The sequence below is a fragment of the Clytia hemisphaerica genome, unplaced genomic scaffold, assembly GCF_902728285.1.
Source record: "Clytia hemisphaerica strain Z4C2 unplaced genomic scaffold, Clytia hemisphaerica genome assembly, whole genome shotgun sequence".
Classification (NCBI taxonomy): domain Eukaryota; kingdom Metazoa; phylum Cnidaria; class Hydrozoa; order Leptothecata; family Clytiidae; genus Clytia; species Clytia hemisphaerica.
This window is the reverse complement of record NW_027103434.1, coordinates 172,724-189,449: the sequence shown is the minus strand read 5'-3', so window position 1 is coordinate 189,449 and position 16,726 is coordinate 172,724. Positions and strand designations below refer to the sequence as shown.

Sequence of the window (16,726 nt, the reverse complement as noted above, 5' to 3'; positions counted from 1 at the left end):
TCCCAGCGGATTTTATAAAAACTACTTTCTGTTCATAAAAAAATGATTCAATGTCTCAAGGGACATAATCACCATGTGATGGTAATTGTTTGAATACGAGGCAAGTGATGTTCGTGACGTAATTTATGAAAAGGTCTATTTTTACATGTTATTTTTTCTAGATTACTAAAAAATACTAAGCGTATAAAAGATCTATATGAAAAGCAAACAGAACAAAAATTTGAACAAAGCACTGATTACACGCACTCCCAAAGGACTAAACAGAAAATTCTGGTTACAACGTGTTAGATCTTAAAAGCAAGCAAGTTTGGATCAAAATCTCGAAAAAATTTCTCAGAATTTTTTCACAAAATTTCTTATATCGCAAAAAGTCCCGAGAAACGAAGCCAAAATCACGATAATAGCTGTTTTTCCGACCACAAAGATTTTGTGTCTTCAAATTACTTTTCGACCTAATGTTTCAAAAATATAAATCTTATTTTTCTACAGTAAAGAAAATATATAGTAAGCTAAGATGATGAAATGCGTAAAATATAATGAAATCGTTAAATTCTTTTTAAATTCAATAATTCTACTAAAAACAACCATCTATTAACCTACCAATAAGCATGATGATGGTCAAATCAGTTTATGTAATAAGTCATTTCTGAACAAAAGTTATACAAATTTGAAAAAGTAAAAAAAAGTATTATAATGTGTGGGTATAAATTTGCGTATGGAACAAGAATCAAATATCATTATTACTAAATCAAAAGATTACCAACATTTACTATAGTTGGTCCATCTTCCTTTGTACAAAAATCTTCAACTGATATGATACCATTTGAGTGTCGAATTCATGATATTTGTGACGTAATGTTTTCTACGGAAAGACCCCAGTTTTTGCCAATAGTGGAAAATTTTATACAGCTTTTGTCTAGTTTAAAGTTCCCAGTACTGGCTAAAACCGGGGTATTTCCGTAGAAAACATTACGTCATGAATATCATGAAAATGGATGATGCATTGTCATGACATTGATTCCACCAATCCAGCCAATCAGAGGATGTTATGTGTGACCTCCAAAACATTAACCAAACTACCAACAAACCAAAACAGCGCCTTATTTAGCTAAACAAAAAGAGAGAGAAACAATTGATAACATAGATAAATTGTAATTTATTAGGGAGTTTCTAAACGTCGACCAGAAATGACGACCACGACCGGCGACCACGACCGGCGACCACGACCAGCGACCAGATAAATTTGGGTTGTCGAGTTTTTTCCCTTTCTCCAACTTAGAGTGTCTCTCCTAATCATTTGAATATAAATCATATTGAAGAGTAAGCTCACCCCTGTCTCGTCTATTTAAAGCCACGTGCCAAATACGTATAACAACCATTTCAACGCTCTTGGAGCTTGATTATGGTGTCAATTTCTACCAAGCTTTATTTCATCATCAGATTGTTATTTCTGTCGAAATTAGTCATTTTGTCAGCATAAAAACAATAGAATAATTGATTAGATTCATATCTCTAAAACTGGCCTTCCCAATTTTTTCCTACTGACAAGTTCTATCTATGCATACTAAAAGCATCTCATTCAGCATAATTTAAGTTTTTGGTGTAACAAAGCTTACAAACATCATACTTAATGACCCTGTCAATATTTTTGTCAAATAAAGTCACTACTTTGTCAAGAAAATGACTGGTTACTTCAAAGGTCACTTTTTAGTATTCTGAGGACTTGATTTAACATTCTCTACGGTGGAGAGAGCAGATAAACTCAATAATTCAAATTTATCTAGTCGCCGGTCGTGGTCGCTGGTCGTGGTCGCCATTTCTGGTCGATGTTTAGTACTCCCAATTTATTATGCAAAATTCCTTTTGAACGTGAAAAAGTATCGAAAATTATAAAATAACCAAAAGCCTTTGTCGATCCCCGCTTCGAAGGGGAACCACATCCAAAAGGCATCCCTCTTTCTCTTGACATCCCATTCCTGACGAAATTTTTCTATCCTCTTTCTGCGGTTTCTACAAGAAGGCCACAGCACCTTAGAAAGGGAGGGTTTAAGCTAAACCACCAAACCATATCACACAAGTTCCATCCATTTAGTTTAGTGCCCCGAATGCAGCTGGAGATATATCCCGTGGATGGATGGGAACAAGCCACTTCTTTCTTTCTAAACCAAAACGTGTGATCCGCAAGATTTTCAGACAAACACCAGATTTGAAAGTAAAAGTAAGATAATTTCGAAAAATTTACCAATCCAAAATCATCCACTCTTACCTTGCTTTCTGCTTTTTGTTAGCAGAGCCATTGGTTGCATCTCCATTCTTAACATGGTGTGCTGCACCGTTTTCTTTTTCCGAGACATATTCTCTTGTATCTTCAACGCCTTTAGTTTGACCAGTTGCAATACGATACACCAGCGCAAGAATGAAATGAAACCACCACACGTTAAGACACATCAGAGACCACAGCATGACGTTAAACAAAAAATAGAAGTTAGCTTCAGGTAACATCGTTCGCGCGATAAAGCCAGTTGAAAATAACACGATTTGTGGATAGAGAAAAAGACGAGACCAAAACCTATGATGAAAAGACAAAACAATAGTTAAAGTAGCGAGCACCTCACTAAAAACCGGAATTTTTCATCTCGTTTCTTAGTGAGTTCCACTTTGACGATTTTCGAAAAATAGAAGCCTTTCAAGTGTTTTGACGCAAATTCGATTATTTTACTACTGCAGGAGCTTCGAAAGTTAAAAGTGACGTCAAAAAATGGAATGTTTAGAGCCCGAAAACCCGGGCTCAAAACATTCGAAAAAGTCGCAAAGTGGAATAGACGTTAATTGCGTAAAAAAAACGCGGGTGACGTCTAGTATAGGCTATAGTTAAAGAAGAACTGACAATTGCGTAGAAGAATAAGCTATATAGTTTCGGAGCGTAAGAAAAGGAAGACAATTAAACCTGAAAATATAAACAGAACATCAAAAAACTAACTACAGTAAACTCCTGGTTATTCGAAGCTCCAAGGGGGATAAGAATTTACTTCGAATAACTGAAAAATTCATTTCCCACAAGATTCTCAACTTGACCTTAATTGGAGGGACTTTCCTGAAGTAATTGAGGCATTGCGGTTTAGTTGATTGTAATGAACACAAAAAAATTGCTTGAATAGCGATATATAGCCATCAATATTGAAACCTTTTTCTTAAAGAAAAAAGTAATAAAATCGCAAACTATCAATGTTGTCACTCGATGATTTCCCAATAAGAAAAATTCGAATAACTGAGGGTGATTTAGCCTATAATGTACCGTGGGATATAATGTAATCAGATGGGAAAGTAATGGGAAAAGAAATCGCTTCGAATAACTGAAAGTTCAAATAACTGAAGTTCGAACAACCAAGAGTGTTTTTGCCTGGTGTAAAAACGGAAATTTATGTTAATTCCTTTCAGGAAAATCAGGATAGTCACTTCAAACAATATCTTCAATAAATTTCATGATGCACCTTATCTTCTATAAAATACTGAAATAAGAGAGCGACCTTCTAAACACGAGGCCGTTATAAGTGAAAAATTAGCCAATAAGAATAAGTCACAAAAGTCACGTGATAAACTACCAATCAAATAATAAGAAAATTAAGTACATCGAAGCGAGCGCTTACGGCGCGTGCCAAAAATAAAGAAAAAGTAGAAAATTATTTATAAGAAAAAATAACTGTAAAAAGTGAGGTTTTTACATCCTCAACGACCAAAGAAATAAAAGTTCATGAAAGAGTTTCAAAGATATTGATTTCTTAATCTTCGCAGGTTCTGTCCCTCGATTGCAGCCTTTCTCGTACTGGTTCTCCCCCGATTATGTACTACTTTCTCACAGTTTTCAACCATTTGAGCTGGTTCGGTAGCGGTGGGTGAAACAGGTGTCTCAGGCGTCTGTTGATGGTTATCGACGATTTCAAAAGGAATGATTTTGGCCAGTGGACGGTGAATGGATCCTCGTTTTCCATTCTTGGTGACGGTAGATAACTTTGCACCGCGGATGTTGCCATCTTTTCCACTGACAAGTTCTTCAACTTTAGTGATGGGCCATCTTGATCTCGGAAGGTGTGTGTCGTCTTTGACCAAAACTATGTCTCCGACGATGAGTTTACGTTTATCCGGTTTGTTGATCTCTCTGTACATATGTGATTGACGGAGTTCATTTATATAAATCGACAAAAAACGGTTACGGAAATGTTCTAAAATTTTATGTAAGTGACGAAGACGTTTAACTGGAACGAAAGTGTTCGCAGAAACAAAAGAAAAATTATCATGAATGTCAGTTCCAAAAATAAGATGATTAGGAGTGATGATGGTTTCGGTATCATCCTCGTTAACGTAGGTTAGTGGCCGTGTGTTGATGGAACTTTCAATTTCAATCAGCACAGTCTCAAGTTCTTCATAAGTAAGGAAAGAAAGTCCTAAAATCTTTTTAAGTGAGGATTTAACAGATCTCACCAGTCTCTCATAAAATCCTCCCCACCAAGGAGAAGCTGGAAGAATAAAACGTTGTTTAATGTTGAGCGATGTCATAAATCTTTTGACGGTAGACGAACGGAATGTTTTTGCATTGTCACTAATAACAAGCAAAGGCGTACCCCTTCGGGCGACGAAACGTTTGAATGCACGGATGAACGATTCTTTTGACAAGTCCGGTACCAACTCTAAATGGACTGCTCGAGAAGTAGCACACGTAAGGAGAAGAATGTAACATTTCAGACTGTCCTTTTTGGTTTTATCATTATCTAAAAAATTTCTAAAATAAAGGGGACCTGCAAAATCCATGGCAACAGAATTAAATGAACGTTCGTGAAAATCAACCCTATAATCGGGTAAGTCCGGTGTTGGAGGTGAACGCAATGTTCTACCTTGAAAACGAATACATACGACACATTGTCTGATGGTGTTCTTCACGGCTTTTCTTCCTTGCACAATCCAATATCTTCTTCGAACGTCGGCCAGTGTTGAATCAATCCCCTGATGCTTTGTCCGTTCGTGTGAATTCCAAATGACAAGCTTCGTGAACGGGCTGGTGGCGTTGCGAATCAATATTGGATGCTTTTGGTCTGTGGTGATATCAGCATTGTCAAAACGACCACGGACACGTAATAAATCGTCTTTCTCGAAGACACCAAGTGATTTCGTCAGCTTTCGATATGTTGGGATGGACTTCATTAGGCGTTGTTCCTCCTTGATCCAGTTGGTAAGAGCAGCTTCTTGTTCTTCAGATGAAATGACATCTTTGATAACATGACCATTGTTGCGTTTAGCTTTGATGTTGGAGACGAAGCGGTATACAAGTGCGGTAACTTTAATCAATTTTTGTAAGGTGCTGTATCTACCAACATCAATGATTTGCTCAGGCCGATGTCATTGTCAGATTTGTCAGTCGTAAAAAGAAAAGAAACGCTACTCAAAACTTCATCCTTGCACTCAAAAGGATCATAAGAAGAACGACCATCAAAGTCAACAAAACGATTTCGAGCTTCAGAAAGAACGTCAGACTTATCAGTGTCGAGAAGAGAAGATTCGTTAGAAAGAAAAGAAGAAAGCTTATCTTCGTCAAAGAGTATCTCCGGTCCTTTAAACCATTTCTCACAAAAAGCGTCTTTAAACTGAGGAACCATCCTTGTAGGGATATCCGCAGGATTATCCTTTCCAGGGATGTGATGCCAATCCTCCTTCTGAACAACCTTTCTTGCAGACACTACACGGTTCTCAACCCAAGGCTTCCAAGTCTTTCTATTCCCTTTTATCCAGCACAAGGCAACCTTCGAATCAGACCAACATCGAGTAGCATCAACAGAAATACGACCGGAGAGAGCAGATCTAACATTATTCAACAAATCACTCAACAACACACAACTAAGAAGTTCAAGTCTAGGAATCGTCACCTTTTTCAAAGGAGCAACCTTACTTTTCGAAGTCAAAAAGAAAACACTGATCCCAGTCTCGGAAATCACTCTCAAATAAATAACACTGCAATAAAGAATCTCAGAACTATCACAAAATCCATGCAACTCAACTCTTAAAGTATCACTGTTGCAGGAAACAAAAGCAAATCGACAGGGGGGGGTCATGCAGTTATTATATAAACACTATGACAATTACTACCGTGGTGGTATACAAACCAAATTTTGGGAAAACAGTTACTCCACCAGTGGACTAACTGCAACATGGGTGGTGCCTAAGCCCAAAATTGTCGATTTTGGTAGGATATGGTGTACTAAGTGAGCACATTTTTCAATTTTTCACTTAAAATTTTAGGTTTTTAAAAATTCCGGAAGCAAAAAAATTGAAAACATTTTTTTCAAAAGTAAAAAAAAATCACAAAATTTTTTCTTCAATCAAGGCATGAAAGGTATTTTAACAAACTTGGAAAATGATTGAGATATTTAACATTTGAACGGTCGTTAATAAGATGTACCCAGTAAAATGGTATCAAAAATGAGGAATTCAGTGAAAAAATTGCCAAATTTGGCATTTTTGGGGGTGGTATACACCAATTTTGAGGGTAAAATCAGTTAGTACACTATGGAATAACTGCAAGGGTGGTGGTGTCAGTAGAAAATGTCCAAAATTGCAGTTACTCCACATAGTGTCAAGGAGTAACTGCAAGACCCCATCTTCACACTTTCCAAAGCGTCTAAAAAACCATACCAAGCACAAGCTATGTCTGGTGGAACCTTGTCGTCCCAACCACACTTAACTTTGCAAACAAGCTGAAAAATAGTCTTCACTCTAGCAGTGATAGGAGTCAAAATTCCTAAAGGGTCGAAAATAGAAGCAGCAAGACTCAAAATGGTTCTCTTAGTTAAGGTTATCGTTCGACCCTTTTCCAGAAATGAATCAAACCTAAAGACAAATACATCTTTGGAAATGTCCCACTCAATACCAAGTACCCTTTTGCATTCATCCTGAGATTGAAATTGGGATTGAGCAAAAGAGCTATCATCTTCAATACACTTGGGTTGTAACGGTGGTTCTTTAGATGAGAAAATTCTTGCAGTTCAGCGTCATTGGAAGTCCATTTCCTTAACTGAAGTCCTGCATCAGACATACTAGAAAGTGCTTTTTCACAGAAAATCTTACCACTTTCCACGGTATCAGTACCAGTGGTTATGTCATCGACATACAAATCAGATAAAAATTGTTCAACAAAAGCTTTGTCAGACTCGAGGTACTTCGACATGTGTTGACGAATCGTACCATTGAGTAAAAAAGGACTAGACGTCAAACCAAAAACAACTCTCAAAAAACGATAGACAACGACTTCTCTATCAGAGGACGAAGGGTCTCTCCAGAGAAATCTCAAAAAGTCTCTATGATCAGGATGGATGCTGATATTCAAGAAAGCTTGCTTGATATCAGCTAAAATACCAATCTTGTTCATTCTAAAACGTAGTAAAATGTCAAAAATCTTAGCAAGTAAATTTGGACCAGGATAAAGGCAATCATTCAAAGATACACCATTGACAGAACAAGAAGCATCAAACACGGGCCTTATCTTAGTGGTGACCTTGTCTTCACGGATAACTGGTCTATGGGGAATGTAATGAACGGTACCCTCCTCTTTCGCAATCTGCGCCTCAGGCACACGTTCGATAATTCCGTCTTTCTCATAATCAATAAAAATTTTCTCGTAGTCAGCATTGATACCAAGACGATCGAGACGCGAATTAAGGGATTCCAGACGTTTCACACAGGTCGAAAAGTTGTCAGGCACACTCTCGTGGTCAGGCTTGAAAGGCAGTTTCGCGACATACCTAGTACCATCATGGTAAATGTCTTTGGTAAATTGGTTAATCACTGAGTTATCCTCGGCACTCTCTGCCTCCTCTATCTGCCAAAACTTATGGAGCTTGGCATCAAGTGGATCAACAGTTTGTACCTCAACTCTCATTTGATGACTATAAGTCACTTCAGTCAAACCTTTGAAAACAACAGATCCACTCAAAATCCAACCAAGTGAAGATTCACAAGCCACAACACCTTCTTTGCTCTCACGTCTCTTACCAGTAAAGAAGCGAAAATAAGAATCGATACCAACCAATACACCTATACTCAAGTCAAACTCCTCGGAAACATCTGCAAACACCAAATCAGAGAATTCATTCAACTTCTTTGCACAATCCAACTTCTGGTTTGCAATCGGGCTACAAATGTCTGGAACACAAAGAGCTTCAACTAAAACGTATTTAGAAGACTTCCGATGTTTCACTTTGAATGAACAACTTCCAAACGTTTGATTTCCGCATTATTCAAATTTCCAAAAGTCTTAATCACTACATTCTCTTTTCTCACGCACTTTAATTTTAAACGGTCTTTTAACTCTGTCGTAATGTAGCTTCTTTGGCTTCCAGTGTCGAACAACAATCTTGTTTTCACACTGTTGTGACAACTGGAACCAAAGATCTCACTAGTTGCAGTCTGCAACAAAACGCTACGTGAAGAAACTTGAGCACAATTTTGAGAAACAGGAGTAGGAACAGAGTTGCAACTACAACTACAAGGAGCTTTGGATTCAGACTGAGGCTCACTATTTGCATCAGTCAAGATCGAGATCTGATTGTTAGAAATGTTATCAGCTTCAGATCTTTGTTTACCTTCATCGCAAATAGAAATGTGATGCCTCTTGTTACACCTATTACATGAGTACTTATCTCTACAAGCATTGGAACGATGTCCACGAGCCAAACAAACAAAACACCTCTTTTCTCTAATTAGAATATCCCGACGTGACTGTGTATTTGTGACCTTTCGACATTTAGCAGAGCTGTGACTCTTTTTACAAAAGACACAGACGTTCTTCTCAGTATTAGAAAAAAGACCAAGGGCACTATAAAGTGGATCACTCTCATCAGTTCGCTCAGCTTTTCCGCCACCAGAATTGGTGCAATTTCCTGAGCTCTAAGTTCTTCATTGAGGTAAGTGAGCAATAAATCTAGTGTCCAGATGGAACTTCCAAACTTCCTAGAGATCACAATTTTTAGCTCGTCAGGGAGTTTTTCTTTTAAGATAGGGATCAAAAGACTGCCATAACCTTAGCTTCGAGCTTCAAGGCTTTCAAATTTCGCACACAGCTTTCAACGTGGTTGTAAAGCGTTCGAAGGCTCTTTATGTTGTCTTTTGATCTTATCTTCTGTATCCTCAAGAGGGATTGCATGTGTGACGAAATCAAAACTTGCTCGTTCCCATACCTCTCGCATAATATTTCTATGGCTTCCTTGTAATTATCAGAGTTTAGAGTCAAACCTTTAATCGAATCCAAGGCTTCGCCAGCCAAATATTTTTTCAAAAAATTAAAGCGGTCAATGCCGTTTATGCGCTCATTTTCGTGGATGGAAATCTTGAACTGATCCCAAAACCCTTGCCACTTGAGCGGATCACCTTTAAACGTAGGGAGCTCTATCTTTGGAAGTCGAGAAACACTTGTCCCAGAAGAAACGGATGCAGTTGGCAAAGAAACAGACGCGGAGCCATTCGATTTTGCTATCTCCAAAAGCTTAATGTCAAGACAAGCATCGATCTCAGTTGCAGGAAGCATTAATCCCATGCTTTGAACTACATCGTCACTGATCTTTTCAGGGTCTAAAAGTGGGAGAATCTCTTCATTGATGTCGGAAAGTTGGGCACAAGTGGATTCTAGCATAGACTTAAAGGACCTTAACTTTGCCTCAGAAATGTCATCACCTTTAAGATACTTTTCGATATTCTCCATAGTGGACTTTAAGAAAGCTCTAAGATCTTCTCTCCGCTTGAGTTTTCGATCCAGTGTCATGGTGATATAAAGACGGAAACTTCAAACAAAAGCCAATTAAATCAGAGAAAGAAAAGATTTGGAAATTTTCCGACGCGTGCCAATCAAGGAAAGGAAAATTTCAACACCAAATCAAATTACCAAATTAAATAAAAAATCTCAATTACAGCTATCAACAGCTGATCTAAAAACGATGGGGAAACTTCAAACAATAGAATTCCACCAATCCTCACTTTTTGAAAGAAAAACTCTAGCGAAACACAATCACAATAGCCAAGAGTAAATAGAAAGAGAGATTCACTATAGCAAAGCAGGAAACTTTAAATTGGACAAAAACGAGAAAGTATAAGCAAACTTCTCTAGCCAAATAATCTACTTTGAACAGAATTTCTTGAGTGCAAAAAATCAAAACAAAAAAAATATCTGTCAAAAAAAATTGTCAGTAAAATGTCCAATAAAACTACGAATTCAGACGGAATTTCGAAAAAAAAAATCGTCAAGAAAAAATTCAGAATCGCAATTCAAAACTTTATGTTCTCCTCTTCCCACAGGAGAAAAAAAACAACCGGGAAGAATAAGGAATACTTGAACAGGCCTAATCCTATGGACCGGAGATACAGAAACAAAGCCCTTTCACCACCTAGGCATAAAGGAAAAACGACTAAAAACACAGATCTTGGAGCAAACAGTCTCAAGAATCAAAGAAAAAATCTTGGAGTAATGGTCTCAAGAATTACAGAAAAATCTCAGCAGAGAAAATCACAAAATCTCAAATATCAAGAAAAAACGAGACAAGAAAAAACTTCTCAAAATAAAAAACTCAGAATGTCGAGTAAAAAACGGTCATACGTTTGTAAATCGTAGAGTCGTATAGCCAATGAGCTTTAAATCGGATGCGGTATCAACCAGTAACCAAGCTGCTGTTGCGCCATGTAAAAACGGAAATTTATGTTAATTCCTTTCAGGAAAATCAGGATAGTCACTTCAAACAATATCTTCAATAAATTTCATGATGCACCTTATCTTCTATAAAATACTGAAATAAGAGAGCGACCTTCTAAACACGAGGCCGTTATAAGTGAAAAATTAGCCAATAAGAATAAGTCACAAAAGTCACGTGATAAACTACCAATCAAATAATAAGAAAATTAAGTACATCGAAGCGAGCGCTTACGGCGCGTGCCAAAAATAAAGAAAAAGTAGAAAATTATTTATAAGAAAAAATAACTGTAAAAAGTGAGGTTTTTACACCTGGGTTGAGTAAGCAGATCCAAGGGGAACACCATCTCACTTCGAATAACTTGATTATTCGAATAAGTCGAATAACCGGATTATTCGAATAAGTGCAGGTTCGAATAACCGTGAGTCTGCTGTATCTTCTATTTTACAGAGAATGTCCGGTCATATGTTGTGCGGTTTAGGAACCACCTCGTTAGAACCGTCTACGATATGGTTCATATTACATGTCAGCTTGTGAAAATGACACACAATTTTCGATTAAAGTGCGTTAATCCAGCGTGAACCACTAGTGAGGCCAGAGCACTTTCGCCTTGCCCACGGTTTATTATGGAATCGATACCACCTAGCGCAGTCACCGACAGACTTCTTGACTGGTTCACCCAATAGCACAGGGGGGGGGTCGATAGTAAAATCTCAGACATATATGAGTAGTAAAAGGATTTTTACGAAGTTTTAGATACCACCACCCAGACTCTTGGAAGAGGTATTTTACTACCCTGGTAGTAAAAGTTTTTGGGACAATTTTTCATGGAGACCACCTATTTTTTGGTTGATTTTTGGACTTATTTTACAAAAAAAGCTAAAAAGTGATTATTTCTGTGACAGATTTTTCACTTAGTGCAAAATCTAATGTTTTGCCCTTAGAATTAAAATCTTTTTTATATTAACAAAAAATTTCGAGAATTATACCAGTTAATAATTTTACCGGTTTTAACTACCCAGGTAGTAAAAATATAGATACCACATAGATACCACCCATTTTAGTATTTAACTACCCTGGGTAGTAATTTTTTTTTTCGATTTTTCGTCACACCACCACCGTAGTAAACGTCATTATGTCTGAGATTTTACTACCAACCCCCCCCCCCTGCTACGCAAACATCATAATTATTACTTTTAACCTTTGACCGAAATTCAATCCCACAATCCTTTTCATTATGATTCGTAATGCGTGCAAGTTATTACCTTTGTATTGTCAATAAGTGTAATTAACTTACAAAAGCAATTGTTGCAAAGGATGATGGGATTAAAACTCGGACAAACAGTAATTTTGATGTCTATTTTTAGAATCACTGCGGTATGCTATTCCCCTAATAATGGCATGAATTGGCCTGGGCGAAGGTAAATTCACTTGCCAAGTGAATCACAGCACCAAGTGAGAATCGAACGCTAACCTCCTGGACGACAAGGATAATAATAGAGAAGGGAGCCTAGGCTCGCCCTCGACTGCAGTCGCAAACTTACTTACTTAATAGATCTATATTACTAACCATGAAAACGTAAATCCAAAGAAACCAACAATGCTAAGTGTTTCCAAAACTTTGTTTGGGAATTTGTTTTTGAAACACAAGACAATTTTACTGCTTTCCAAAAATATGTCAGCAACGTCATGGAGATACAACACAATCAATCCAATGCGATGGTATCTAAAGAAAAATGTTATGGTTGTTTGAATCGGTGGTGGGCATTATCAGTCAGTGTACTTTGAACATAGTTTAAGAAAGCCGCAGCTGGAATAATAACATCTGAATTTCTGTTGTTCTATCTCTGTCGTATTTGATGACTATTTGTTGATCAAGAAATCAGTAATGTAGCATCGTTAATGGTAAATCTTATTAGTTTTTAGAAAGATCAACGATAAGAAATTTAAACAAGCACAAAATGGCCAGGCTGAAGGAACTCTAAAATTAATAAAGTGCCTTGAATGCCCTCGCAATATTTCAGTGAAATCTTTTTAGAAATCAATGAAAAAGTACATCAAGATAATACTGTGAAAATCTCGAGCCATCACCTTCAAAATTTATCATTCAAACTTACAGGAAAGTTGTCATCTTGAATATAATTCTTATAATTTTAATTTCGACAAAAAACTATTGTTTCCTCAAAATACCCCAAAATATGTCCAAAATTAGTTCAAGTGTTCTATTGGGTACAGATTCAAAGACATCTAGCAATAAAAAATGTTTTGTGAGGGAAAATCAGAGAAACATTTCAATGATAAACTGACAATCTTGATGTTCTTATAAAGCTCGGAGACAGAGATAGAACAGCAATTAACAAAAAAAAATACGGGTACATATTCTAGCCACGGTGAAAGCCCTACTTTTCGATTTCTTACTTTTCAAATTAATATTCAAAAGCCTGATCATGATAAAATAATTTTTAGCAGCCTGACAAAAAAATAGACAACTAATATAATTATTAATGAGAGTTTTAAACCAACAAAAAAATCTTTTGCTGTTAGTAACGTGGATTAGTGATCAATATCTGTTGTTGGTGTTCTGCTAGGTACCTTTGATTGCGGACCCAAACCCGTGACACATCCATACCGCAAGCAACAACTAAATCCGCTCATAAAGGAAAGGTTAAAAAGAGAATATGAACAGTATTGAAATGCCGTAATGACTGCTCAACTGTACCCCCTGAAAATTACTAACAGATTTGGCTATTTATGATATGCACTGTTGCAATGTCGAACCCAACAGCTGGTTGGTTGAAAGTGACGTATTGACTGATTGTACGTTACTTGTAACCAATCAGCTATTGGGTCCATGATGTAATGTCAGAAGACATTGCAGTGGTGTATATCATGAATGGTAGGGAAGATTTAATGATGTGTCGGTTAAAACCCTTTTTCAGTCTGTTGTGTAGTGTTCAAAGGAGGGTAGCTGTCTTTGGGTGTTCAAAGTGCCATGCCAAGTTACAAACCAGAAGAGCTTTTGTTGGTATTGCCAGTATTTTAGAAAAAACATCCAATATTTAGTTAATCGCGACTCATGTTCGCCAGTTAACTATGGCTTCCTTTCTGCAAAAATATAACAAAATACTATTTAAATATTTATATACCTGAAACACAAGGAAAAAAGAATGAGTCCATTCGCCAATGCATGATGGATGAGCATAGCAATAGAATCTTTTTTCCACGCATCCACAAAAAGTGTTGCATAAATCGAGTGAAAATAGAATCCAGCTTCGATAATATAGAGTGCCAAAATGTCATTGGGAACAATAGATGTTGGCGTCAAATCTGAAAGAAAGTAAAAAATGAAAACAAATTATTTATCGGTGGCAGTGTACCTCTCGTAAATATTGTATGAAGATGGAATTTTACCCGATTGATTATTTGAAGAAAGAGTTACAAAGGCTGAAACTGATTCAGGCAAGCTTAAGGAAAGCTAAGCATAGGTGTTTTCTCACACTATACACTAGATTTCATCCCTTGAAATGACTGAACTGACATAAAAGATTTTCAGGTTCCCAAGTTTTAAGAATACATGTGTGTAACAAGAATGATGTAAAAAATCAAATCGAATCAAAAAAAATTGTAATTTTCAAAGAATGATGTAATGCTACATTAAATACCTGCCCAGTGCGACGTCACATTGTATCTCAATTCTGGATACTTATAAATAACAAGGTAATATTCAAATGCATAGAGTAAGGAGTAGTAGAAAAGTTTGCAAGAGCTTTCTGAAAATTTGACATCATCTTTTGGCGAGAATCCAACATATCTTGAAATAGGCTAAAATGAAAGTGAGAGGGGAGATTTAATAAAACTCAACCCATTATATTATGATATAGTATAACAATGATAGCAATGCCCAAAAAAATGACTAAAAAAGAAATTTCTCCAAAGGTAGAACAGACTCCTTCAATCTTTATTTCAAATTCATATAAAGTAAAAACTCTGTACCTTAAAGGTTTTATTTTTACATAAGTGTTCCCGTTTCATACCAAACTCATATTTCATATCAGGACAGTGTCTGCCTATTGTTATAGTATGCTTATATAAGCAAAAAATGTTTTTCTTTTCCTCTTTCTGACCAATCTTGATCCACATTCGTGTCAATTCAATGTGAAAAAGCTTGTGAATTAAAATTTGATGAGTAAGCAAACGATATCAGTCTTATTTTTAAAAAAAAACCTCAAAGTTTTTATTTCAACTTACTCGTAAGATGAGTTTTGTGAGTACAAATCTGTGAATTGTGAATAAGAATGTAACAAAAATAACAGCCAGTATATCGTTTTGAGTAATTTGGGAATAGTTCATAACATCTTGTTGAAAATCACTGAGAAAATGTTGAGTGGGTCCTCTTTCATACCATTCTTCTTTCAATATCTCCCATGAAAGATTCGCCATTTCAAATAAGGTATAATTTTCATTTGGATTATCTCTTATTTTCATTTTTGAAGCCATATTTTTCTAAAATGATTTTATTAAGAAATATTTAAATAAATAAGGTGTAATTAATGCAAATTATTATCCATATAGCGGTCATTAGGTAAGCCATTAAAGATTCGAACGGCGGGCGGTATTGAAAGGTTCTATGACTCAAATAGTCATACCTGCGCTGAGAAAACTAAGCCGTCGTGCTTTAGAGGGCTGAAATATCATTAACCGCCCTGGTTATAGGGTGATAACGTCATTTGCAGCCCACTTGGAACTTTATGGAAGTCGTTGCATTGAAGCGGTGAGACTAAACCGACGTCAGAAAAAAACACTGTTTGGTCATTTGCGGCCCGCTCGCAAGGGTACTCAAAACTTGTTGAAGTCATTGCATTGAAGCGAAAAGACTTGGCTGACGCTAGAAAAAAACGTTGTTTGGATTTCCGATATGGATAATAATAGTAATAGCGTTAACCTTTCGTTCGTTGTTGTCATTAATTCTGCCCTTGCAGTTTGATTATTAGCCCTCTATAGTGCCATTTGCACCCTCCGCTTCGCGTCGGGCCCAAATGACACTCTCGGGCTAATAATCAAACTGCGCGGGCAGAAAATAACAACAACGACCTCAAACTGAACGCTATTGTTATATTAAATGCCACTGGCATCATATGAGATGACTCAATATTTTCTGTCATGTACTGTTTATAATTTCATGCTTTCCATACCAAATATGAAGATGCATGTACAAAATTACACTTATTCATAATTACTTACAACATTTTTAATTAATCCCTTAAAAACAACACACTAATTTATTCTAAATTGGTAAGGTATAAAATGAAATTACTATGTACCTAGGGTGAATAACCCATAGAGCCTTATTTTTCTTAAACTAAAAAATCTTGCAAAAGCAGAGTTCAGGAAACCTGTTCAAGAAAAAGCTTTCGACGAAGGAACATTTTTACATAAAATGATCGTCTTAAATACTTTTTTACAAGATTAAAAAGCAGTTTCGATTTATCAATGAAAACCGAATAACATTCACCACATTTAAAAACCACAAAAAACCATAATGAGAGGTATTCATTCAATTTGTTTCATGAGCAGTCATGGTTGACAAAATGCTTCTCTAATTATTGGTCAATTAAAGATTTAATCTCACGATGATTATTGAAATTACTAAGTATCGTCTTTGAGGGTGTAATTGAACGTGAATGGAAATTGTTAAAACAATGTTATACATTCATGATTTTAGGAATAACTTTGTACAATCAAACATACACTTTGTCATTATTCTCACAAGTAGTACTTTCTTAATTATTGTAATTGTAATGTACATAGTGTATATAGTTCATACTAGACGAGGCAAACATCCTCTTTATACTACAACTACACTGTCGAGACGTCTCCAGTCACTGTCTCATACACGTTTTTTATAAGAACATTACAACAAATTTCTGAAGCCTTTGAATGTTCTCAATTTCATCACCATTTTGAGAGTATTTTGGTTCATTTTCCTAAGAAATCGGGTGTTTTAG

General features: G+C 36.3%; 1 protein-coding gene across 1 annotated transcript; it reads right to left on the bottom strand.

The window, feature by feature from the left end:
• Positions 1-381: 381 nt before the first annotated feature.
• LOC136798116 (ceramide synthase 1-like) lies at positions 382-15,220 on the bottom strand. The gene is made up of 6 exons (XM_067054702.1): positions 14,970-15,220; positions 14,384-14,543; positions 13,868-14,048; positions 12,292-12,447; positions 2,267-2,569; positions 382-1,108 (listed from the first exon to the last, which is right to left on the bottom strand). Exons 1-6 carry the CDS (start codon positions 15,216-15,218, stop codon positions 1,105-1,107), a joined length of 1,053 nt encoding a protein of 350 aa, XP_066910803.1. The 5' UTR covers positions 15,219-15,220; the 3' UTR covers positions 382-1,104.
• Between the last annotated feature and the right edge of the window lie 1,506 nt (positions 15,221-16,726).